Source organism: Ischnura elegans, chromosome 1 (assembly GCF_921293095.1).
Source record: "Ischnura elegans chromosome 1, ioIscEleg1.1, whole genome shotgun sequence".
In the NCBI taxonomy this organism is placed as follows: Eukaryota; Metazoa; Arthropoda; class Insecta; order Odonata; family Coenagrionidae; genus Ischnura; species Ischnura elegans.
The window spans coordinates 163,016,107-163,040,385 of NC_060246.1; the positions used below are offsets into that span (position 1 = coordinate 163,016,107).

Genomic DNA, 24,279 nt, shown 5'->3' on the forward strand with positions numbered 1-24,279 from the left:
GCAGAGTTACTTGCAGAAGTTCCCGTACATAGTGACCCAATGCTTTTCTTAGCCCCGTGATTTTCCGTAACCTCACGTTGTTTATTGTGGCATTGATTTGTTCAATTTGTCTTTAAGGTATTGAAAATGTTCATATAATCAAATGAATTATCTTTGTCCATTTACCTCCTATTTGAAGCATAGAGTGTTTATAACAATTTATCTCTTGCTAGTGCTGCATTGGACTCCACACATCTTTCTCGAACGGATAAACATGCGGCATGAACTTGTTGCCCTTAGAATGAATGTATGTAAATGAATTTTCCTTAACAATATGATGCGTACAAGTCTTATTTCTCAAACACGGAATAAATGATGCGGCGGAAGGGTTAAAAATAGTTTTTTGTTGAGATATAGGTATTTATCCTTTGGTGGGAGTGAGGCTCACACAGTGTGATAAGCGAGGGAGGGAGGCAGAGAGGAGGTTGGAATAAAAGACGAGAGGAATCAGATCCGAGGACGTGGGCGTCCTTCATTCCGTAAAAATGTACATCACACGTGTCTCACACACAGATGGCCATCACCACACTACAACAATTCATTCTGTCAAAGCATTTAACAAACTTAATTGAAAAAATTAATCCTATAAAATAAAAAAGGTTGAAATATCAACCACTCATTAAATAACATTTCTCGATGCACGGCTTTCACTGCATCAAACAATACCTCTTTTACAACCGCCGTGGAGGAGAGACAATTTCAATACAAATGCAACCAAAGGGGACAATGAATGCGCAAGGGGGTGTGAGCACAGCCTGCGCACACTCCTCCAACGCAAATGAACAATGTGTGACAAAATTTCAGCAAATGGATTGCAATGGTGGCAATTTGGACACCACTCGTGGAACACTGGGAGGAGGGAGCGTTTAGAGAGCCGTCGTGAAGCCAACAATAAACGCCAACCGACAAGGAGGAGACACGGCAGTGGGCACTGCACTATTGACGGCTGCCTCAAGATGTCCATGACAAATGACCTCTGCCAGAGGACACCGTCCATCGTCTGGCTCGAACCGTGTTGAATTTGGAATGAACGAGGTTGATAATGAATGCTGAGGAACTCAATTCTTGAAACAGTTTCAAATAAAAAATTTGATGGTATTGCCTACAAAACCCAGACATAATATGCAACTTTGTCTCTTCCTATTGTGGCTGTCATTGAGAATTTCACGCACCACGCGATGGCTTGTGCACTTGTCCCAGCCAGCAAGCACGGCCACGCACAATCGACATAAGTGAGTCCCATCAAAATCAAAACGTGGGACATTGTCGTCACACTCGACTAGCACCCTGGGCCCAAAGTTCCACCGGCTGCCCCTCACGCAGCATCGCGCATCACAGGGCACACAAGGGGCCTTTATGCACACTAGAAGAGTAATGTGCCCATGCCACCCATTTCACTCTGCTCCTTGACAAAGATCTCAAAGTACTGGTAGATGATGGTGACGGCCAGCAAGATACCCGTGCCCGACCCAATCGCACCGAGGAAGTCGGCCAGCACGGACAGAGCCCCGATGCAGAGACCGCCAAATGCGGCAGCCGTCGGAATGTAGCGGTTGAGCTCGTGGATCATGGACTTCTCTCGGTGTCCCCTCATCACCATCTGCTGCTCCTTGAGCTGCTTGGCCACCTGCAAAAGGACACACGTCATCATCAATGCTATTACGCACATAAAATCAAATCTCTTCATTTATGAGACGATTCCTTCCCCAACACACAACATACCTATGTCCACCACATATACCATTACAGTTATTATCAGGAGCATTAAAAAATGAGGGGAATACACCTCATATCCACCTCTATGAGTGCTGTCACTTTGGCAAAGTATTTGTGCAAGTTGCTACAGATCAACATGGTTGGTGAAAACACGACAGCAATTAGAATGCAGAAGTTTTTTAAGTTTTGGGAAGTCACTAGCACAAGTGTTCCCAAATTTTTATTCACCTGCAACAACTTTTTTGATGGCGTTTGTGAATAATTCATAGGTTTTCTGAATCTCCTATTCCTAACCATAAAAGTGAGGCTTTGATTGATATGAAGTGATCTTCAAGAATTGATGTTATTAAGTTATGCTAGCGTTCTCATGGATTTCTAAGGCTTCCCTGATCTGCCTTGCACAGTAGCAACTCTCTTTTTCCACTACCTTTGCTCCTTCAATGTCTATCTTAATGCCGCACTCCAAATATGTTCTGCAATGGCTGAGAAATATGGTGTTGCTATTGTTTTGTGGCTCTTACATGCTCCTTAATCCTAATCTTGATTCCTTGGCATGTTCCTCCAACATATGATTATCATCTATGTACAACCAATGGAAAGCACTGGTTCACGAGTCCCTTCCGTCAAGGCAGAAGCAGATGGGTAGCTTCAAAGAGATTTTTTTTTCACTTTTAAGACAATTCATTGCTATTTCATATTTTTCATGAAAACCTTCATTAGAAAAATGGATTTACTTTGTACATATCAATTTCTATGATGCCAAAGAAAACCATAACAGATGCAATTAATCTGTACAGAGTACTCCATGATGATATTCATTTCATTGGAAGCGAGTCTTTATAACCCAATGTTGCTTCTAAGCAACATCAAAAATGTTTAAAATTTCAGCTCTATTTAGGAGATATCTAAACTATGCATTATTTTGTGGTGTAAATTTTAATGAGAAAATATTTAGCTGCTGGGATAATTATAATTGAGTGCAAAATTTTCAACTTTTCAAAATGAAAAATCTTGAAATTTGATTTCTCCCAGAAACAGCTCTGGGCTAGAAAGGGCTAACGAAAACATAGAGAGGAAAATCCGAGTGCATTTGGATATTCATGCGACACCTAGGAATACGAATACAGTGGAACCTCGATCTATCGTTCCGATTGATCGTTTTGCCACATTCATCATTCTTCATCCCTGGTCCCAAATAAATTTCCACAAAGGCAATGTAATTTTTACCGCACCCACCGTTCCCCAAAGTATCCCCTTTCTGCATCCATTATTCGACGAAAATGAGACAAATTGTTTACAATGTCATTTATGGCTAATAATGACAGGAACGTAGTTTGAATCTTCCCCAGGAGATTGAACTATCATAGGGAGAAGCTCACTGCTGTGGGATAGTAACATCAGCGCATTTCCCAAGATCCCCCTCCATTCAACACTTGCCTTCCCCCTCTGATGCTTTCCTCTACTCCAAAATCAAACAAAAGGTCCCAGCTCAAGCAGGGATCGTATAACCAAGACATTAGCTTCGAAAGAAAATAACAAGTTACACGAGAACAATAGAAACATACTTCACGCCTCTCCCATTACAGCCTACCCACTTCAAAGTTCCCAGTTTCTGGAGGCCAACTCCGGCATGAATCGCCTATTAGCCCAAAAGGTGTCTATCAATGAATTTCAGCATTTGGTATTATACTTTTATTGCATTGAAATGTTGAAACCTGACCTGGTGAAAACAAGAAGTGGGATGAAGCCGAGGATCAGGCTGCTGACGATTAACTCAACATTGCTCACTCTTTACACATTTACTCAATTATATTAATAATATATTTATTAGAAAGGAACATTTCAAATAATAGACTATTTTTGGCCTTTGCAATCCATCTCACAACCAATCACTGCACCGGCAAAAGCGGTTGTTTTAGGCATAATATGCACATTGCTCTCGTAAATATGTGTAAGTACTTAATATGGCGTTTGATGGATAAGAATTTTTACATCAGAAAGAAATCCATAATAGCAGTGTTAATGCCAATGGGAGTGCAAACATTTTATAGCTAGGTGGCATGTTCCTTAAGGATATTTGAAAGAGATATTAATCAAATCAACAATATGACCTAAGTATTTCGATAAACTAATATTCCTGCAATCAGCTAAAATCTTGTTTGAATCCTTTAAAGAATATCATAATTACGTGCTAAATCCTGGGTTTCCTGGGAAATAGCCAACCTAGCCAAACACTCCCACATTCATAATTTTTTTCATCCATCCCCCTGAAAAATGATAGATCGAGGTTCCACTGTATTAATTTAAAAGTATAGACAATAGATAAAGCGAAAAAATTATTACTAATGACCATACAAGCAAATAGAAATCCCACACCAGAAGGCTGGTATCTCCATAAATGTTAATTTAATAAATTTATCAACAAAATGTGGGCAAAATCTTCTCAGATTCTCAAAAATATTAATGAAAACTTAACCCGATGTAAATCACAAAAGCTGTCGTACTTGTTTTATTATGGGTCCTTCCCGTTCCTCACCCTACTTAATCCAACCGACATTCGAAGTCTTCCATTAAAGGCTGACCTTTTAACGGCCAAATGATCTAATCTATTGGTCTGACTTTCGGAATAACATTATTATGGTTCATGACAGGAGTTTGTTGAAAAGAGAGAATCCCGATGTCCTCTTGCGTTAAAACAAATAAAAAGTTGGCCTGTGCGTGAGTTACGTGATGCTATTCCTATTCCATCCACCACAAGCCGTCACGCTAGGCTTGAGAAATCCAGAGGGACAACGAGTGGTAAGGAGGGACTTACATCCTTGGCAGATGATCCAGACACTTCAATCCACGTCTTGGAGAAGAAGGCACATGACCCAAGCATAAAGAAAATGTAGAGGACAGCATGCACAGGGTCCTCGAGGATGTGTCCGACGTTCTCAGGTGGAGACAGGTAGTAGCAAAGGCCGCCAACGGGATAGGCACGAGCGGGACCGCCGCCACCGACATCAGCCCACACACCCAGCAGATTCACAAAGAAGTTGCCTTGGAACTTGACGGCCAGCATCTGCAAAGAAGCAGAACAACATCATCAGCCTCAACACGTCCGTCATCGTTCCACTACACAATCATACATACATGTACACCAGTTGACATACAACCGAATTTTATGGGCATCTTTATTTCGAAAAAGTCTACAGTATAATTTTGCTGCTCAGCACCAACTGAAAGTAGCCAATGTTAGAGATTTTTCAGGCTCTGCAACAGAAGTTTGCCCGGTTAGCAGGGCACACAGAAAATTTTCAATGAAAAAGAATACACTTCATTGGAAGAAAGTTATAATGCCCAGATATTTGCAAGAGGCAATTAACATGACATGTTTCTCTTCAGCTTAGGGTTTTCAAACTGCTATTCAGGTGATGAAAACTTGCCTATTCCTCCCACTAGTAGCATGTGATGCTGTGACCTTAATTGCGATGCCCTAGAACTTTCAAATGAGCATATCTTTGACATCAGAATTCCAAGTTAGCCTGGATTTCTTAGGTCAAATCAGTAACACGCGAATAATACATAAATGGTGAGAGGCAAGCTTCCATTAATGGAATACTTTGATGAAAAGAACTCCACCATTACTGGATTTCACAAGAATATTGATGCATGCATAAGTTTTGTGCACCAGTAGTAGGCTGTAGTAATAATGATACACAAAACTGATGCAATGACAACCAGCAATAATTTCATAATTACAGAAGTTATATGTGTACTCATAAATACTGTCACATGAAAATAGTATTTAATGAATTCTATTATTTTTCTCTTTGTGCCCAAACTAAATGCACACTCCATGACAGGAAAATATTTAGAGCAGCAGAACTGCCAACTATTGTCAGAATAAAGCCACTCTGAAGATACGGTGAATTGAAATTGACAGGTTTACCCATATTGACACGAGCAGACATTCTCAGGAGGTATGTTATGTTGAGGACACATACAGCATTAGAAAAGCATGTAGAATATCTACACAAATGGTGAATATGTAGATTGAGAAGACGATTATCCCTGGGACCTACCTGAGAGATGACGTACAAGTTGGAGACGAGAGCAGACTGCAATATGATCGGGATGTTGGATGTGTAGAACAGCTTGATGGGATAGCTGCTGTACTGACCTCGGTATCGGGCAGACTTGATAGGCAGATCGACTCGGAAGCCCTGCAAGAATGATAAATGACAGTCGTAAACCACTTCTGCTAAGTTGTCCGACGCAGTGAATTGCAGAATAAGGCAGTGATGGGCATTACCTGGAAGTATATGACAATAGCAAACACGAGGATGGTGGCCAACAGATTCATGAGGTTGGGCAGGTTCTGACGGTAGAAGGCCTCCCTGAGGGCACGCACCTTGTCTTGGCGTGTGGCCAACAAATGGAAGAGTGCGATCACAGCACCCTCAAACTCAGTACCACGACCTGAAACCAACAACAATCATGCACACAATTTATAGTCTGATAACCATGAGGGTGCATAAAATACCAAATAAATATTTGTTGTTTTATTTTAAAAATGACAGATCAGTTGAGGTGAGAGATGAATTACTGAAAAAACTTGTGCAAATGTATTAATTTATTATCAATGGTGAGTAAAGTATTGAAAAATTAAAAAGACTCATAATTAGTTTCCCCACTAAACAAGACAAACACAAAAAGAAAGGATCACACGTTTGGCTACATGGCATTAAATTCATCATCAACAAGGGCAGAAAGCTATTTGTAAAAGAAAGGACATTTTTTAACTATCTCACTGATAATTGGAATGAATTCGATTACAGCCAAATATATATTCAGGTGCCTTCCCGTGATACCATTGTTTATTACTGAATTAGAGTTAGAGTACTTAAATGTATAGTGATCTCCTAATTCAAGTACTACCATGCTTATCATGAGTGCTTCAGCCATTTCCATTTTATTTTTCACGCAACTGCATGAAGCGATTAAAAATTATCATAAAATCCTTATATCTGGTTCGACTGATTTTGCTAGTATTGCCATTCTCTTAGGGGAAGTTTGCAAATGTTGTTTTTACTGAATAGGAGCAATATGAACTGTAAAAATCGGTACAAGATTCGACAGTTCTCAGCCCATCGTCCATTGAATGCATTCAAATTATGTATTACACAAATCTCTCCTCCACATGGCTACACTCTAGCTTGGATCGTAAATGATGGCATGTGATAATTTACTAAAAAATCACTCTTTTCTGTTCATACTCACACTCATCCCATACTTACTAGGGAAAAACTGACGATTAATCGATGAGTTAAGTGAAACAGTGGTTTTGCAGCAGGAGGTGATTGTCTTTACCTGTGTTGACTGTGGCCGGACTGAAAGCCTTCCACACAATTGTCTCGCAAATGTTGGTCGCAATGAAAAGCGAGATGCCGGAGCCGAGGCCATATCCCTTCTGCAGCAGTTCGTCGAGCAGGAGAACAATCAGGCCAGCCACGAACAGCTGAATGATGATCAACAAGCACACGCCGGCACCTATCTCAGCAGGGTCACCGTACATGCCCGTCATCACGTACACTATGGCCTGCCCCACCGTGATAACCATGCCAAACACTGGAAAACAATCGACAAAACATATTTCAATGCACGGAACACAAAGCCATACCAGGGAATGAAAGCAAGACACTTTGCTCCGAAGAAAAAGTGTGTGTGTAGGAAATGGAGAACTATCTTCCTCGTTGGGAATGCTTTTTTGGAACACACCCTCGATCATAAACCCATAAATTACAAAATATGTACATATTCTGTCATGCAATACAATACTTCCATGCAACAAGTACTAATCGGACTGTGGGATTTCATGAAATTGAATTAAGATCTTCCTCCACACATGAGCAGATTTTAATTTTCTCCTCAGCATGGTGAATATGAATAAAATGTTTCTGAAAATTTATAAAACACGCCAAAATATGCCATGCTGAAATAATAATTTCGGAGACATAGCCACACATTGATGAGGGCCCACTCTTCTATGCCCTCAAAATTTCAGGATATAAGCATAGATTCTGAGCAAGTGATACCACTCGAAATAGTATGTACTACTAAAGACATAGTTAAGCATCCACCCCTCAATCCAGTTACACACATTACAGGCGATCCCCGACTTTAGCACACAATGCGTTCCCAAAACTTGTACGAAAGTCGAACCATTGTCTTCCATACTAATTAGGGGTTACATTCCAAAAGAGCGGAATATACATACTAAAAACTTTTTTTTTCACGGATTTTATTTCAATTCATTAAATTTTAATAATATGTTAATAAAATTCCTCAAATCATCTAATTTATTTCAAAAATACGCAGAAACTGTAAATAAAAGTTCAAAAAACGAGAACTCAGTTGGCTATCGAGTGAAACTTCCTCTTGGTGTTTAAGTTGACATTCCACTTATTACGTCCACTATAAATAAAAAGACATATCAAGAAGCATAACAAAATGTAATTGTTGAACCCGCACTCTGGATACCTTTTAATTTTCTCACCAAAATTCAATATTCTGCAGGTGACATTCGTGATCGCGTATATTTCGCATGTTATTCAAAAAAGACAAAAGGCAAACGAAGTGTGGGTGATATTTCGTGCAATATCGCAGTATCGTTGCTGAAGGTGTACATGAATTAAACAGCACCCAAACGAAAAAACACAATTAGAAAGAAGATCTTACTAGTTTTATTGAAAGCTATTTGATGATGTTTATTCAACTTTTCTGAAAAATCTCTCCAATGAAGGCTTTCTTCTTCTCTTGATGAAGGAGCCTATAGCAGGCAGTCTCTCTCCTGAATAAATCACCTAGATTAATAAGTTCTCACCAAAATTCAATATTCTGCAGGTGACATTCGTGATCGCGTATATTTCGCATGTTATTCAAAAAAGACAAAAGGCAAACGAAGTGTGGGTGATATTTCGTGCAATATCGCAGTATCGTTGCTGAAGGTGTACATGAATTAAACAGCACCCAAACGAAAAAACACAATTAGAAAGAAGATCTTACTAGTTTTATTGAAAGCTATTTGATGATGTTTATTCAACTTTTCTGAAAAATCTCTCCAATGAAGGCTTTCTTCTTCTCTTGATGAAGGAGCCTATAGCAGGCAGTCTCTCTCCTGAATAAATCACCTAGATTAGAGTCAACTACCAACAATTCCCTTCATTGTATATGTTCGTATTGTTCGCATATACTGCCATTTGAAACAATTGAATGTTGGGATGCGCAGTAAACATCGTGGGAATTTTTAAAAATTACAGACCAACGTTCGAAAGTCCGAATTTAGTGTACGGAAGTCAAGTAAAAGGTGTCAATTTTGAACGTACGAAAGTGCGAATTGTACGCAAGTTGAGTGTACGAAAGTCGAGGACCGCATGTACCAATCTTTACCATTTCACTCAAATTTTCTTGTTAGTTAACTTATCTTGCATCCATTGGCATACTTATGCTAATGGTCACCTTACACACTTGAGGAAGCATTTACCCACAGCATTCATCCTGTTCTTTGAAAAGGCTTTAAGTTCTCTGAGTCACAGCTTAACCTAAAGATATTCTAACGAATGGAAATCATAGCACGGTCTCCAGTTTTATCATTATCTTCAAGTGCATGTAAAGAATCAATGGTGCCATGCTCAGGAAGCTAAATTGATTGAATAAAAATGCAATTCCTGTATATGTAACCCCGTGCAAAGATGAAGAGTGAAGAAATGCCATTTGAAACAGGATGTTCCCATGGTTTACATGCAGCAACTAGCGTTTTCTAATAAAGAAACAGGTATGCCCACCCATTCACAGCAGCCAATTACCCACATTAAGACTCAGAAGAAAAAGGAAACAATGTTCTGTCATCGTAGAAAAAAGATAGTGGGTGCAACTTATCCATGAATGAAATACTTGTCCCATGTGTGAAAATACGAGAACACAATTTGACATTAAAAAAGCACTTCCGTTGATACCTTGCCACAAAACGAGGCGGCTCAGGGTTATCTATGCGCTCTTCCTAATTTTGGTGTAGTGCTTATGTTGTAGTGTGTCCCATGTTGGCATTGGGACACTCAAGAGAGGATTTCTTCCATTGGTATGGCGTGGGAGAGGAAAGGAGAGTTGCAGTCTTACTGTTTTGGGGCTAAGTCCTCTCTCTCTGCCTGCTTTCTGTTCAGTTTCCTGTTACCATGGAACTGCCATGAAATCTATTAATTAGGGATGGTCGGATCGGATCCTAATATCTGCGGATATTGCCCTTCATCGGACACATTGGATCCAAAGTCACAGAAGACATCGGATCTGGATCCAAAATTTTAATTTTATGATTCAGTGAATGCAACATCATAAGGGTGGAAAGAGTTCCGATTCTATCTTCGAATGCGCCGTCGCATGTGATATTTGTCCTACTCATGAACCGTTTTGTTTGAAAGCTCTTGCAGAGGTTACATAGCAGAATTTCAGCCGTGGAAAATAAAAAAGGCAAAATACAACTGGCACATAATGTGACTTTTCCCAAGAGATTGAACAATCATCGGGGGAATCTCAGCGTCAGGAATTTGAAAATGCATTTGGATCCGAAAGATCTCGCTCTGAAAATCAAGGATCCGATCTGAATCCGAAAAAAATCCTGGATCCGTCCATCCCTACTATTAATGCCAAGTGATTTATTTTCCTTCTTCCCTGAACAGCAAGTGTTCACTCATCTCCTATGCCATTTTAGCTGGGGAGTATTTTTCTGCCAAGACTCAAGCTTGTGGTTTGTGGAAAGGGGGTGGTGAGGGGGGGGGGGGGAGAGTGGAGTTCCTTTGCAGGTGCATGGATGGGGAGAAAGGTCTTGTGCAAAGACTGAGCAAAGGCATAGAAAATAAGAGACCATGAATTTGGAAAAAGGTTTTCATTGAGTTATTTATTTTCTGCAATGAATTCGCACTATCTTGACACTAGTTCAGTCCCAAGAGATCTGGCACAGTGAAAGAGACATCACCACCTCCCTAAGATGCTCCCTTCCCAATCCTTGTGCCCCCAAATACCATCGGTGTAAATGGAGCTACACTTTTGAGAATGATGTGAAGCATCAAAACGTTAAGTGTCAGTGAATTAAGTTTCTCAGCGGAACTTGCAATTCACCTTTCATTTACCATGGATCAGTTCCATAACATCTTGCCTGAAGCTAACAGCTCAATTCTTATCTACAATAATGGCTCACCTAATTAGCAACATTCTATGATGTGAAAGACATCTTTTTCTTTGCTTCTCGTTTCTGGTTCCTTATAAAGCACCCATATATGCCAAATTTTCAATAGCCAAAGACATTTTTTGCTTGAATTTTTAACTTAACTACAATAATATCAATGGATCATCCATTAAGCAACATCACATGACCTGAAAGACATTGGTTCTTACCATCGGTTCTCAGTTCTTAATTTGGCACCTCAATAACATCTATTTTCAACAGCCCAAGAGCGTTGACACTTTTTTCCTGAATGTGGGGCTGCTGACCCATTATATCAATTAAAGTTCAAAGTTCTAATTTCACAATTTGTAAATTAGGAGCAGATACCTTTCTTCCTTGTTGAACCATCATGCAGTGTACGTCCTTGCTCTGTAGAATCCAGTCTCATACCAATAACAAGCATAGACAGGCTTATTGCGCAAGTGATTTCACACCGGTGATACAGCAATAAATGTGAAAATTAATTTTAAAAACAGCTCCTGTTACAATTACATATATAAATTTTGTACAAAACTTCCTTGAAGAAAATATTAAATTCCTGCATTTTGAATTATCTACCACCATTATATTGGCACTAAAAAACTTTCAAAAGATGTAAACCATTGTGACAATAAGAGAGATATATTATTGATGTTTGCATTATTAGAATATAATATGAGAAGAAAAATCATGCCTTCAAAAATAGCTGACAAGGGGCAGGGGCTTTGATTGGGATTTATTAGGTGATAATCCAAAATAATAGGCCGAGGAAATGGTTGGGCATCTCATTGAGTCGGATTCCACATTGGAAGAAAGATTAAACTGTGAGTGGTCACCAAAACATGTCCTAACTTCGTGGGAGTGATAGAAATATTGGAAAAAAGTATATATTACAAATTGAATGAATTTCATCATTCACATTATTGTTTCAATGACCCTGAGCAAGAGCAGGCATCAAGCTGAATACAAATGGATTTTCTATGTCCTTCATATAAGGTCGATTTGGAATGCTGATGAGTATCAGGATAGTTTTCCAGAGTCAACAATCAGCCTTCCAACCATTCCTCCCCCATATATACCAAGCTCAATCGCCTAAGAAAAACATTCAAGGACAAATCGTTCAAGAAACAGAAGTATGATTTTGCTGTGATCTTAGATTTAGGAAGAATAGCTTGAATGGAAATATGAAGTAAAAAAGTAAGGATTTAAATGATGACGGAAGCATTGATGATGATTGAAGGTTAGTTACTCAATGCCTACAGTAAGATTTAGATGATGTGATTGCAATGAAGGTTTTCAGATTAGGTTGTGCTTCCAGATAAGAAATTTCTCCCCATGGACAAGAATCTTTCATGCTCTACTTATCAACATGAATAAAAAGGGTAGTTCTAAGATACCATCCAAATGAATTGCGTCCTTGCACCCGTGGAGGAAGGGAACATACGTTTCTGTGCTCCGTTGAATAGGGCACGATCCTTGGGAGTGTCGCCAACCTCTATTATCTTGGCTCCCGCTAGCAGCTGCATGATGAGACCAGACGTCACAATTGGCGAGATACCCAACTCCATGAGGGTGCCTCTGTTTGAGGCAAGAATGACTCGGATCCAATAGAACGGGTCGGCAGAATCCGAGCTCATGATCCCAAAGAGTGGAATCTGCAAAACAAGCACGCAATACCATGGCATTCATTCGCTGCACAAGGCACCTACTGCAGAGCATTATTTCTATTAAGGTGTCTGCAGTTGTGCCTGGTTAGGTGTCAACCCAGATTCATTGAATTCATTCTGATTCACCGATAACATAACCTGAATTAACTACATATTGCTGTTGTAAATGAATGACTCATGCTAAAGTGCACTCCATAGATAATATCACAAGGTATGTACTATATGGCTATTTTTGCAATTTAGGCCAATTATTAAGTTTGTTTTCACATGCATAAAAGGACAACAAAGTATTTGAACGTCCTACTATTAAAATATCTCGAGTGTGGAGGGTAATTCAACTTGATACACTGGTTAATTGAAATGAACTAAATATTATCAGTATCACGCCGTAGCGCACAAGAAAAATATGAAATTCCACAATAAAATAACAGCACTTAAACAACAATTGCAAACAAAAGCAAGATACAGATGAAATGGAAATCATCAAAGTGATATTTTTTCATTGCCTTGGCCGACTTCCCACAACTACATTATACATTTCCATTTCTCCGCTTGACGGCATTTCTCAGAAAATATTTAAATATAGTGACGATAGCAATAATATTTACAGCTCTATAAATAAAGAGAGAAAACTTCAATTTTGAAAAACACGATGGAGCACTAGATTAGATAAGTACTCAACACAGCTGGTACCAGACCGGGATAAAATACATAAAAATTACTCACCTGACAGCAAACCAAAAAGATGAATAGGGTGATAGCAGTCCATAGTACCTTTTCTCTAAATTGAATCTGCAAAAAGAGTTATAAGATGATGATGAAGTTATCTTCTCAACGACCGGTACGCCAAAGACAATGAGAACATTACGCTGTTAGAATTGCAAAATTTACCTTTCTTTCAGGCTTCGCTATTTCTGGCAATATACTACAAAAGGGCTTAATCACTTCCAAAAATTTTACTGCAAAGAAAAAAATACATGGAATTTCACCGTTAGCATGAAACATATGTTCCTTCGCCCTACTTATCACATAAATATTTCCACGAGGAGTGTAGTATACTAAAAATAATAGCTAAAATTATACTAGACAAAGGGCACTTTAACGTGGACAGAGTTTTCTTAACTATAAAAAGAGGAATCACAAAACTAAGTGACTCTACTACATTCTTCAATAAGTTATACCAAACACAGGTCTCCCAAATGAATATTAGCACCATCTAATTACTCAAATAAGAAATTTGTGGACGAATACATCATGAACACCACTTATCCCTTATTTCATGATATACGTGTCACTTTTAACGGTACCAGAACATTGAAACGGAGTAACTCTAAAATGTCCTATTATACATACACATCCTCCTAGCTAACGTATAATGAAACCACTAATTCAAAATACTTACTCCCCATGATGGCAGTTCCAATTGACGATTTCCAGTGTACACAAGTTTGCCGAGTAAAAGTACAGTTCACAATGAAGTAAGAAGCTAGAGGGATCCTTCCGATCTGCTTCTACCTGCCGACGGCAACGGCGTTTCACCAGTACACGTACTCAACAAGAGGGGTCATGTGACTGATGATGTTGGCCAAGAGTCGACAATATCCCGTGAGATGGCGTTGGCATATATACGGGTTCCGGTTCCACATCTCCACACGCAACGGCACATTCGTGGCCATTCGTGGCATACAATGGACAAAATGCCTGCTCGTCAGGACGGCTTGGAAGATGTGAAATGAGTACTTGTGGTATTTGTTATCAAAGGCCTTAAAAGTTAGATTCACTAACATCCTTCCCAAATAGTCAACTTGAAGTATGGAATGCGATATGTTATAATGATGTGAGCCGTTAAAATATTTTTGTTTTCGAAATTAATTAGTAAAAGTGCCATGTCATATTTTGATAAACCAGTGTGCAGTTGATTAACCAATGATTAGTCGATGGGCCTTTATTTTATTTTTCAATTTGGTCCATTTAATCACATATCGCTGAATGTTGGAGAAATGATTAAAAATCATTCTTGATGTATTTCACCATTATTCGCGCAGTTCAAGTGTAACTTTGTTAATTATGAGTATTAGTTTGCCTCTTTATTATGGTTGGTGGCTTGGAGTGGCCTAATTATGACATAATTCCCCACTTCTAGAGCATATCGGTATATTTTCTACCATGACACTAATATATTAGTACCATGTTTACTACAGACTGAACAAAAACAGTGCATTGTTGAGAAATATCTTGAGCCTTGAATGCACAATTCTGATAAAATAATGCTGTCTACAGCTAGAATATACAAGGAAAAAATGGGCGGGGATAGTTGCTATCGTGAGATGATAGATAATAAAAGCCACATCACTCATCAGATGTTCAATATGCAAAAAGCATAGCGTCAGGTGCCGTAGGTGGTCAGTCAACACGGCGGTTGCCGACTACGCACGGACCAAGTTGCCATAATTGAGCACAGATGGCAGCACTGAGGGTCCCCATTCTTCGGTGCGGTCCGTTCATTCCAGACATTCCTGAGACAAGGAGGACGTGGTGGGGGTGGTTGGTCAACATCGTGAAGAGGACTTTGTCTATGATTGAACGGCTGTGAAACTGCGAGTATTGGTCTTGTTTTCTCGGCCCGTTGACATGTGGAAAGGCCTCAAGTATTAAGTGTCCGGAATTTCGAGACTTGGCAGAAGACTGCAGGGTCTGGGCTCTGCACATGTTATTGTGAATCAAGCTTCAGCATATCTCTGTCCTAGTCGACAAACTGAGTGACATCTCCTGCAAACACTTATCCGCGAGAGGTTTTTAGCAAAACCTGCCGTGGAATTGGGGTTAAATTGTGCGAAGGCGGTTGCCCTGCAGCGGATGCTAGTTGCCGAGCATCAGCGTCGAGGGAGGAGGAATGTGCTGTGATTACCGCTCCGCCGTCGCATAGGAACCACAGGCGCCGGCGATGGATGTTGGCGGCGCCGTTGAGTCTCCATTGGACGTTCTCTCGCGGGCAGCAACAATGGTTAGCGCCGGCGCTACTACGGGCCAAGGTAATGCGCACCCCTCTATTGTTTATATCTAACGATGACACCCCAATTCATGTTTCTGTGCAATAGTAGCTGGTGTATGATAGGATATTTCACAAATTACACATGTGTTCAGGGTGACACTTCTCATCAATCTGCACTCCGAACTGATAATATTTTCACATTTGTGGATTTCCTGCCCTTAAATAAAATTTCCAACGTAACTCATTCGGGGCCGTCCCTTGCCCTTCTTGCCCTTCCACGATTGTCTTCATCAGGCCATCATGTTTCATGATGTCGCAGAGTAAGTTATTCAGCCTTTTTCGTAGGGTTTTATAAGACTTCTCTTTTTTTCTTGCTCATCTTAGCTCCTTCCTCATAACTCACTAGGTCGATCCATTAGATCTTCATCATTTTTGGTTGCACTACATTTCGAATGCTAAAAGTGACACATTTGTGGTCGTTAAACTACCTATACATTAGATGTGTGCACTGCTATGCCAACTAAACTGCTCATGAACCAAGGGGGCCGTGCCGTTGTGAAGCTGCCATTACACTAGTGTGATGTTCATGCTGTATGCAATATGTTGAGGTGCAGGCCGAGACCATAAGAAAATTGTGGAGCCTGTGGAGTTCGCATTTTTGCTGGAGAGAAAAGGTGGAAACAAATGTCAAACTGCCGCCTTATGATTTCAGGGGGTTAGAAAAGCCCCTCTCCACTGCTTGCTTCGCCCTTGATATCATGCATTGTCTCTATGCTCCAAAGTAGGTAGCAGCTGTGGCAGTAGAGTATTATCATCGCATTGATGAAAAATTTCTTGGGATTCCCACCGGGTGTGGTATTGGGTTAATTCTTCTAACGTTTCAATGGTGGAGTCTGCCAACGTCTTCAGGGGTTTACTCTTAATGGTACTTCTTTACGGTACTTATTTCTTAATTTATTTACACGGAAAGATGACTTGGGCCTCAAAACCTCCGGAGTGTACAGCATCCCGTGTGAGTGCGGTCACGTTTTCATTGGGGAAACTGGCCACACAATCGAAAAATGTATGACGGAGCATGAAAGATGCATACGCCTGTTTTATCTGCTAAAGTCGGCGGTAGCAGAGCATTGCTTGGACCTTGGTCATAGGATGGACTTCATAAATACGAAGGTTTTTGTGCCGCACTAATAACTATTGGGATAGAATTGTAAATGAGGCGATTGCTATTGGCCTTGAGGAGAAGAGCTTAAACAAAGATAAAGGCTTCCAACAGAACAGTGCCTGAAATGCCATAATTAATCGCTACATCCACACACAACATAACGGCAACCAGGGAGATCAATAAATAAATAAATGAGTATCGTAAAAAAGTACCATTAAGAGTAAACCCTTGAAGACGATGGCAGATTCAGCCATTGAAAAGTTGGGAGAATTAACCCAATGCCACACCCGTTGGGAATCCCGAGAAATTTTTCGTCAATCTAATATATGCCAGGAAAACCTAAATTTTACATTATCATTGCATGTTCAACAAGACCTACGATTGGTTTTGACGCTGCTCTCCAAACAATCCAATCAGTTAATCTTTTCACACCTTTCAGTAGTTTATCTCCTCATCATTCTTATATTCACATGCATTTAATCCAAGATCTTCTTTTTCCACTCTGGTTTTCCTTTCTAAACTCTACCCAGTTATTAATAATCTTAGGAATTGATGAAAGGAAAACTTGGCTATTTCCGCATGGTATTTTATTGTGACCGACCATGGTTTCACTATAGCACAACATTATCTATGTGTTGTTGATAATGTTGGGGTTGGGGGGAAAAGGTTGATAATGTTACGCTGTATTGAATGCTGTACCATGGTCGGTCACAATTAAATACCGTGTGGAAATAGCCAAGTTATTATTTCTTCAATTCCTACGATAAACGATTTCCGCAATGTTACGCCTTCTTCTATTAATTATAAATAATGAAGAAAGATCTGAGGAATAATCTTTTCACACCTATGTATTTCTCCTCCTCCACATCCTTATTTACCTATTCCATATATTTTTTCAAGTCCATCCTTTTCCACTCTTGTCATCCTCTTATCCCTAAAAAATTGTCATCGTCTGGCCATCATGTCTCAAAGTATGGCCATTCTAGTTATCCCGCCTCATTTTTGAGATTTTTAGGTGACTTATATAAATATGCAACTGCTCTTCTTAGCACTTCCTCATCACTTACTTGGTCGGTCCAATTGATCTTAATCATTCTTCTGTTGCATATCAAAAGCCTTTCTCCTTGATTTCTCGATATTGCTGTTGTCGTCCTTGCCTCACTGCAGAATAGAAGCAAACTTCAGGTGTAAGTTTAATAATAATTATAATTTTTAATTATCCTGGGACTTGTTAGTGCAATTAAAGGGTAATTAAAAGTATTCAAGAATTTTATAAATTCATATCAAACATAAAATGAGGGCAATAGGCATAAAAATCAACAAAATACGTTCTGTGTCATTAGGTCAAGAATTATTCAACAGAGTAAATACTGTTACTTGTGAGGTAATTATGTAGTTTTGTTTTGAAAATGGTGGAAGTTTCAATTTGTTTTGAGTTATTTGATCGATAATTGTTCAATTTTAATCCAGCGTACATTAGGTTTTTTGAGAAAAGTGATAGGCTGTGAGGCACAACCCTGTGAACACACCTCTGCTTTCATGCCCATGCGCATATTCGTTCATCATTACGTTACGTATATTCTTTCTCTAGTGTAAAAGGGAGGGTCATTCCACATCAACACAACCACTGCTCCGTGCTTAGGGTGACCAGATGTCCACCTCATTAGATGTCAGTCCAGTGTCCAGGCAGCTTTTTTATGAATCAGAAAATGTCCTCCTTTTCGGAAATCATGGTTATATATGTGGTAAAAATCTGTTGATAGTCGTTCAAAACTTCTCAAAATATCTGATAATTTATTCAGCATAGTAGGTCACAATACAAATGCAGAAGAGTGTTTTCTCTAATTTTGTCTCACTGGCCTGCTGAAAGAAACAAATTAAACATTGCCTCAGTAAAAATGTATGAAAAGAGTTCTGTTAAAAATGCAAAACTTGCTTGAAAAAATTAGATCCACTTATTATCCAAAAATTTACAAAATCATAGTGCTAATAAATTTTTATTCTTCTGAATTATGAAATTGTCATTACTTTTCAATTGTCCTCTTTTTTCTCCCTTTATCCTCCTCTTTCATTGCGTGCCGTCCTCTTTTTCAACTCTTATTGGTTTCTTATCACCCTATCCATGCTCACCGCATCACTCATGGTGTAATTATTTTTTCCCGGTACATATCCAGTTACAACCTTGGTTGAGAAAGGTCTGAAATATTTTGGCCCAGATACCAAGGCATTCTAAGATTTGAGTGTTTGTATATATCAAGTAATAGAAGAAAATTCTACCCAGAGATGAAATTATGCCAATCAACCATTTTTGCATTACTGTAAAAACATAAGGAGACAAGCTACAGTAATTAACCCTTTTACTACCAGCCCATTTCGGGTGGGATGTACGGAGACTGCCGAGGCTATCTTACGGAATTTGGAACATTTCAGATTTTAAAAATTTTCAGCTACTTAATTTTATTTAATACATCTAGATTTTTTTCCAATTCTTAAGATATATTTATATCTTATGACCATAGATAGATTATTGGGGTTTGCTTAAATTACAGCCGTTGAAGAGGTCACAATCACGAAAAATAAAGTCAAATAATTTGGGCCGAAAAATCGTCCCCTGGCAGTTTTCGCTCAACCAGCGAGGGCCGATATAAAGGCAGTCGGTGGCATTAAGAGGGTTAAACATTCAGATACTACAGTCGGGTAACTCTGGTTTTCAAGAAACCATGTAACAAATATTTTCAAACATAAAATTTTTGTGTTATAGATTGTCAAATATGGCTGTTTTGACTAATTTCCTTCAAAAGTGATATTTTCATTTGCACTACATTTATCATAATAAGGCCATCAAAATTGGAACTAATCTTAATCTCAGTATATATTTTCTTTAAGTAGATGTACAGTTAGAAATAATTTGGGCCATATTTGTTGATTGAAAACCATTTGTCTGCAAACTTTTTTTTGACGTGTGGTAATTCTTCTGTGCTTCTTCTATGGAATCAAAACCCTAAGTTGTTGAGATTATTGATACTGGCTCAACAAGAAATTTTATTGTTGCATGTAAAACACCCATATTTCATTTCTTCCTTCTGAGATGTGAGGTGTAGGATTCTACTCAGTCTGTTCTCATTATAATATCAGTTTCTTCACTATTTGAATGGTGAGATTTTTTAGTATGTATACCATACCATGTATGAGGAATCCGTGTACAATATATTTGCTTTTTGTACTAATACTCTGACGGCTTAAAATTTAGTCTTTTATTTTGAAATTTTTATGAATATGGATTCGAGATTTGATTCAATTCCATGAAATATTCGATTTGGATTCTCAACTTCTTAGAAATCAGCTTTGTATTCGGTGAAAGCAGTAATTGTATGGATGGGTCGAATGTGCATTTTTCACGAATCCAAATCATTTCAAAACTTACGGACAGCACACATCACCTCCAGGAAGGAGTGTTCCATGAGGAATCAAAAGGCAACTGAGCGACTCAGCAATGCCACTCCTAGTTCCCACATTTGCCCACAGGAAGCAGTATTTGTGGCTCTTGCGTGGACCGTTAGGAAAAGATTCAGAAAGCACCAATAAGATGTCCGTAAACAATATCAAATCCGCTTGGCCAGGAAACCTTGGGAAGCTCAATCTAAGCGGTAGTGACTTTGAAGTTCTATCATTTCCCACCTAGATTAAGCTATTTTTAATTGCCCTCATAGATATTAGCTAGAATGAGGAGAATAGGTGACGTCAATTTGCAACCAATGCAGATTTTAATTTTGGGGGTCTGAAGTATAATTTTTGAAACACAGGGTACTAATTAGAGGGTTTTAAATTAATTTGATCACTTTTCGTAATTAAAAAAACTTCATTTGTCGTAGAAATATTTTGTAAATCTATGTATTTTCAATCTTTTGTTTTCTTTCATGGCGAAGAAATGTAATTGTGTATTTATATTTTGGGAGAGGGGGGTCCGAACCCCTCCCCCGCTACGCCACCAGCTCCTGGGATTGTTTTTCAGGGACTGAAAAGGTGATCGATCAATCCATCGTTTTCTGAGCCACATTTAACCTTCTTCTCTTTTTCCACCTCTTCTTCCTTTGTTTATAACTGTCACAGCATGAAAAGCCAAGCGTGGTGTTACAATAGGGTAGTTTCCCTCATCAAAGAAAACGAAATGCATTGATTGCGATGCGTTACCCACCATTAGTGTATTCATTGTATGTATACAAATTATTTGGTTTTAGAAATCACAGTTTCGATGAATGTTAATCGTCAATTTTAACCTCATTTGAAAAAGGCCAGATTAGCACCAATGCGATTCCACTCCACTTGACGTCACAGGGACCTAGTTTCAATACAAGTAGATAGGAGTTTTACATCGTCTGAGATTACCAATGCATGCATGAGGCACAGAGCTCAGGGAAACATCTCTTAATAATCACCCTAAAATTACCTAAGTTCGGAAAGTTTCCTTCATTTGTTAGAGTAATAATAATCCTTATTTAAGCCAAGCGCTACCTGCCAGCAGGGTACTCTGCTACCTGTTAGCAGCCTGCATCACAGCGACGCACATATCCTTGCCCCAAGGTCACCTCACTTTTTGACAGCGGTAACCAGAATGACATAACACAGGATTTACCCAACATTCATACATAGCCATCGCGTTTTCGTGCGCTTAAAAATTTTCACTTTTCATTTAATCGCGAAAAATAGATATTGTCATTCAAAAATCTAAGAGCGTGAAATGCGTACTCCAGGAGTAATAATCTTTCTATTTAGGCAATAAAAAAATAAAAGGAAACCACCCTATTGCTGTTGGCAGCCTCCACTTCTGATTGGAAGTGATAGTGATGGAAAAATGAATGTGACAAGCGTTGGGAAAAGGGATGAAATTCCACCATTATGTGTTGGATTGCTCATTGCTCACTACCTCTTGAAAGGGCAGGATAAAATGAGAGCATGATTCAGGCTTAATGGATTAGTCATCAATTAATGAGTGCACCTCTAAATTTGGAGACGTTAGAGCAAGCAACTTCCTTATCACACACTTTCAAAACAGGATGGAACAAAATTTTCATCTGATGACATTAAATGAAATTACATTTCCCTTGATTGTTAGCAACACAGATGTCATTGCTTCATTCCGATGCATTACTTCCATATTTCTATGCTTAAATTTCTTATAGTATTGAGTAGACCCTTCTTAATGTGGAATGCTCCCCTGGCCTGGGCTATTCCATTGGGGAAAGTTAGTGCAGAATTAAGTACATAATTATGTTTGAAGAACTTCAAAGTATGGGAGGGTTGCCATAATTCAGAATGAATGTGTAAAAAACGTGCATAGAATATCCAGAGGTCCTTTTCCTTGCTGCACTAACATTGAACATCTGCTAGGTGAATATTCTCGGCCTATGCACCGAACTTAATTAGGAGCCTATGACAAAAATGGCTGGTTTAGTACATTATTTCACTGATTTCCACAAGTTGTATGCTCTGAGATGTCAACGGTGTTTGGAGAAAACCACCCAATTCACATGAAGTTCAAAGATTATTTCATATTCTCCTCCCATATGTCTATAACACGATAACAATGTTCACATGCATATTAATGCCTTTATTACTTACATGTCATAGAAATTTTGAATGCGAAGTCTTTTTCAATCCAGTCGGTAAAACTATTTGTTATATTTTATCTTTGTATTTATTATATTAGTAAAAAAATGTTCTTCTTGCTTAACACAACAATAAAAAAGGATTTGAACCCACATCAGTTGAGGCGAATGGTGTAGAAAATGCGGAGTTGAGGTGGAGAAATGGCTGAGCAGAGCGCGGTACAGGTGAAGATGACTTGAGGTTAAGGATGGTGGAGAGGGGAGACTCCTTGCGCACTAATAGGTAAACCTCTTGACCGCTTGTTTCATGTGGCATGAAATAGCATAGGTATATAACGTCAGCATAAAACTAAATATTTAGTTCAAACTTATATGTGTAATGAGCATTTTGTTTAAGCTCTCAACACCCGTTATGCCTGTTCCTCGTGACTCGTGGAAGTATTATTGTTATGAGGTACACCTGATTTCTTTGTGATGAAAACACAATTTTGTAAAGAAATAGTATCATTCATGGAAGCATACGCAGGGAAATGTGCTGTGATGTGGAGTTGTTGTAGCTGACACTGAATTACAGTGCTTTTGCTCTATCATAAACACGTGGTGCTTGGAGTGCTGAGCTTAGCTGAGACCCACGGAACAGGAAGTGGAAGACGCCAAGCGTAAAAATAGAGACAGATAGCCACCTTACATTATAACAAAACAATTTGTTGAATCAACAAGATCAGCCAAATGGGCTGGTCAAAACAAAAGTGAAACTCGACTTGAAAAAACATATTAAATGAATAAACCGCCCTCTTCCATCTGGGGCAGAGAAAAGTATAAAAACCACACGCAATAGTACACATGTGCCTACAGCACATTCACCAGGATGGGGAATTTTACTTCTGGGGGGGACAGTACTTAACAGAGCCGGGTGACCACAGCTCCGTGGTGCCGATTCCCCCCCACCCCTCGTCTGGTCTCCTTCCCTCTCCTGTGCTTCCACTTTTTTTCCACTGCATTGTCCCTTTTGTACACTTGTCACCTTTTCTATTCCATCTCTCTTTATCACTCACGCATCTGTCCCTTTTATACCTTCTCTAAGGTTCGGCGGCGTGCGGAACTCAAAATTCAATGTGAATTCCGACTCATCGGAATTCGACAATGCCCGCGAATTTAAAAAATACTTGTGCACTTGCAAATATACATGTGCAGTAAGGGGGTAGTGGCTATCCGTTGCAATATGTACCCCATACAAATATTACAGCTATTTATTTTATTGGATAATATGCTGAGAGATAAATTCATTGTTGTTTATTGGAAGATATAAAGGGTAACTTTGTAATTTGAAAAATGGGTTGCTAAAGGGTAGCCATCTCTGGGGTGATGGTCACCTCAGCAGACGTATCTTGCCTAATCACCTCATGGGGGATAGGGGCTGATGCCCCAAAACCCCCTCCCCCTATTTCTATCTAACAAAATTAAATATCCTTACCAAAAATGGATTAGTAATGTTATCAAACTACCTACATATTTGTATGCGATTAGAGCATTATTTAGTTCATATAAAAAAAGCCCAATATTATAGCACCTTGCTAGATGCTTTCTGAATTTATTTACGTTATTTGGGTTCAGAGAGAAAAAACAATTTTTTATTGGTAACATTGTAAAAGATAAGCAAAAATTAGCTTTATTTCCCCACTTTTATGATGTAGTTTAGATAACTTACAGGCATGTGACATAATATGGGATATGATGTGACCATTTATTTGTTAAAAATCGTTGAAAATCCCTGATGTAAAGGCCAACATGAGCAGTTTTCGGAGGTATGAAAATAAATTTTAAAAATAAATAAATAATAGCAGTAACGCTTAATT

The 24,279-nt window shown here is 39.0% G+C and overlaps 2 protein-coding genes across 3 annotated transcripts in view; one reads left to right on the forward strand and one right to left on the reverse strand.

Moving 5' to 3' along the window:
• Window positions 1–486: 486 nt before the first annotated feature.
• Window positions 487–14,219, reverse strand: LOC124172876 (protein transport protein Sec61 subunit alpha). Its single transcript, XM_046552383.1, has 9 exons — window positions 14,066–14,219; window positions 13,555–13,622; window positions 13,390–13,455; window positions 12,441–12,651; window positions 7,111–7,368; window positions 6,053–6,219; window positions 5,823–5,963; window positions 4,571–4,819; window positions 487–1,666 (listed from the first exon to the last, which is right to left on the reverse strand). Exons 1-9 carry the CDS (start codon window positions 14,070–14,072, stop codon window positions 1,403–1,405), a joined length of 1,431 nt encoding a protein of 476 aa, XP_046408339.1. The 5' UTR covers window positions 14,073–14,219; the 3' UTR covers window positions 487–1,402.
• Window positions 14,220–14,325: 106 nt separating this feature from the next.
• The window catches only part of LOC124172902, a 50,070-nt gene continuing 40,116 nt past the window's right edge, over window positions 14,326–24,279 (forward strand). For both annotated transcript variants that reach the window (XM_046552414.1, XM_046552421.1), the window contains exon 1: window positions 14,326–15,695. In XM_046552414.1, coding sequence (XP_046408370.1) covers window positions 15,608–15,695 — 88 coding nt within the window. In that variant the 5' untranslated portion in view covers window positions 14,326–15,607. The remainder of the gene's footprint in view (window positions 15,696–24,279) is intronic.

What these genes read in the sequence shown, in the direction of transcription:
- LOC124172876 (XM_046552383.1), bottom strand. An exon ending in TAGCGAAGCCTGAAAGAAAG is followed by an intron (nt 13,456 to 13,554) that starts GTAAATTTTGCA and finishes CTCTTTTTGCAG; the next exon opens with ATTCAATTTAGAGAAAAGGT. An exon ending in TCCGGCCACAGTCAACACAG is followed by an intron (nt 6,220 to 7,110) that starts GTAAAGACAATC and finishes TGTTGGTTTCAG; the next exon opens with GTCGTGGTACTGAGTTTGAG.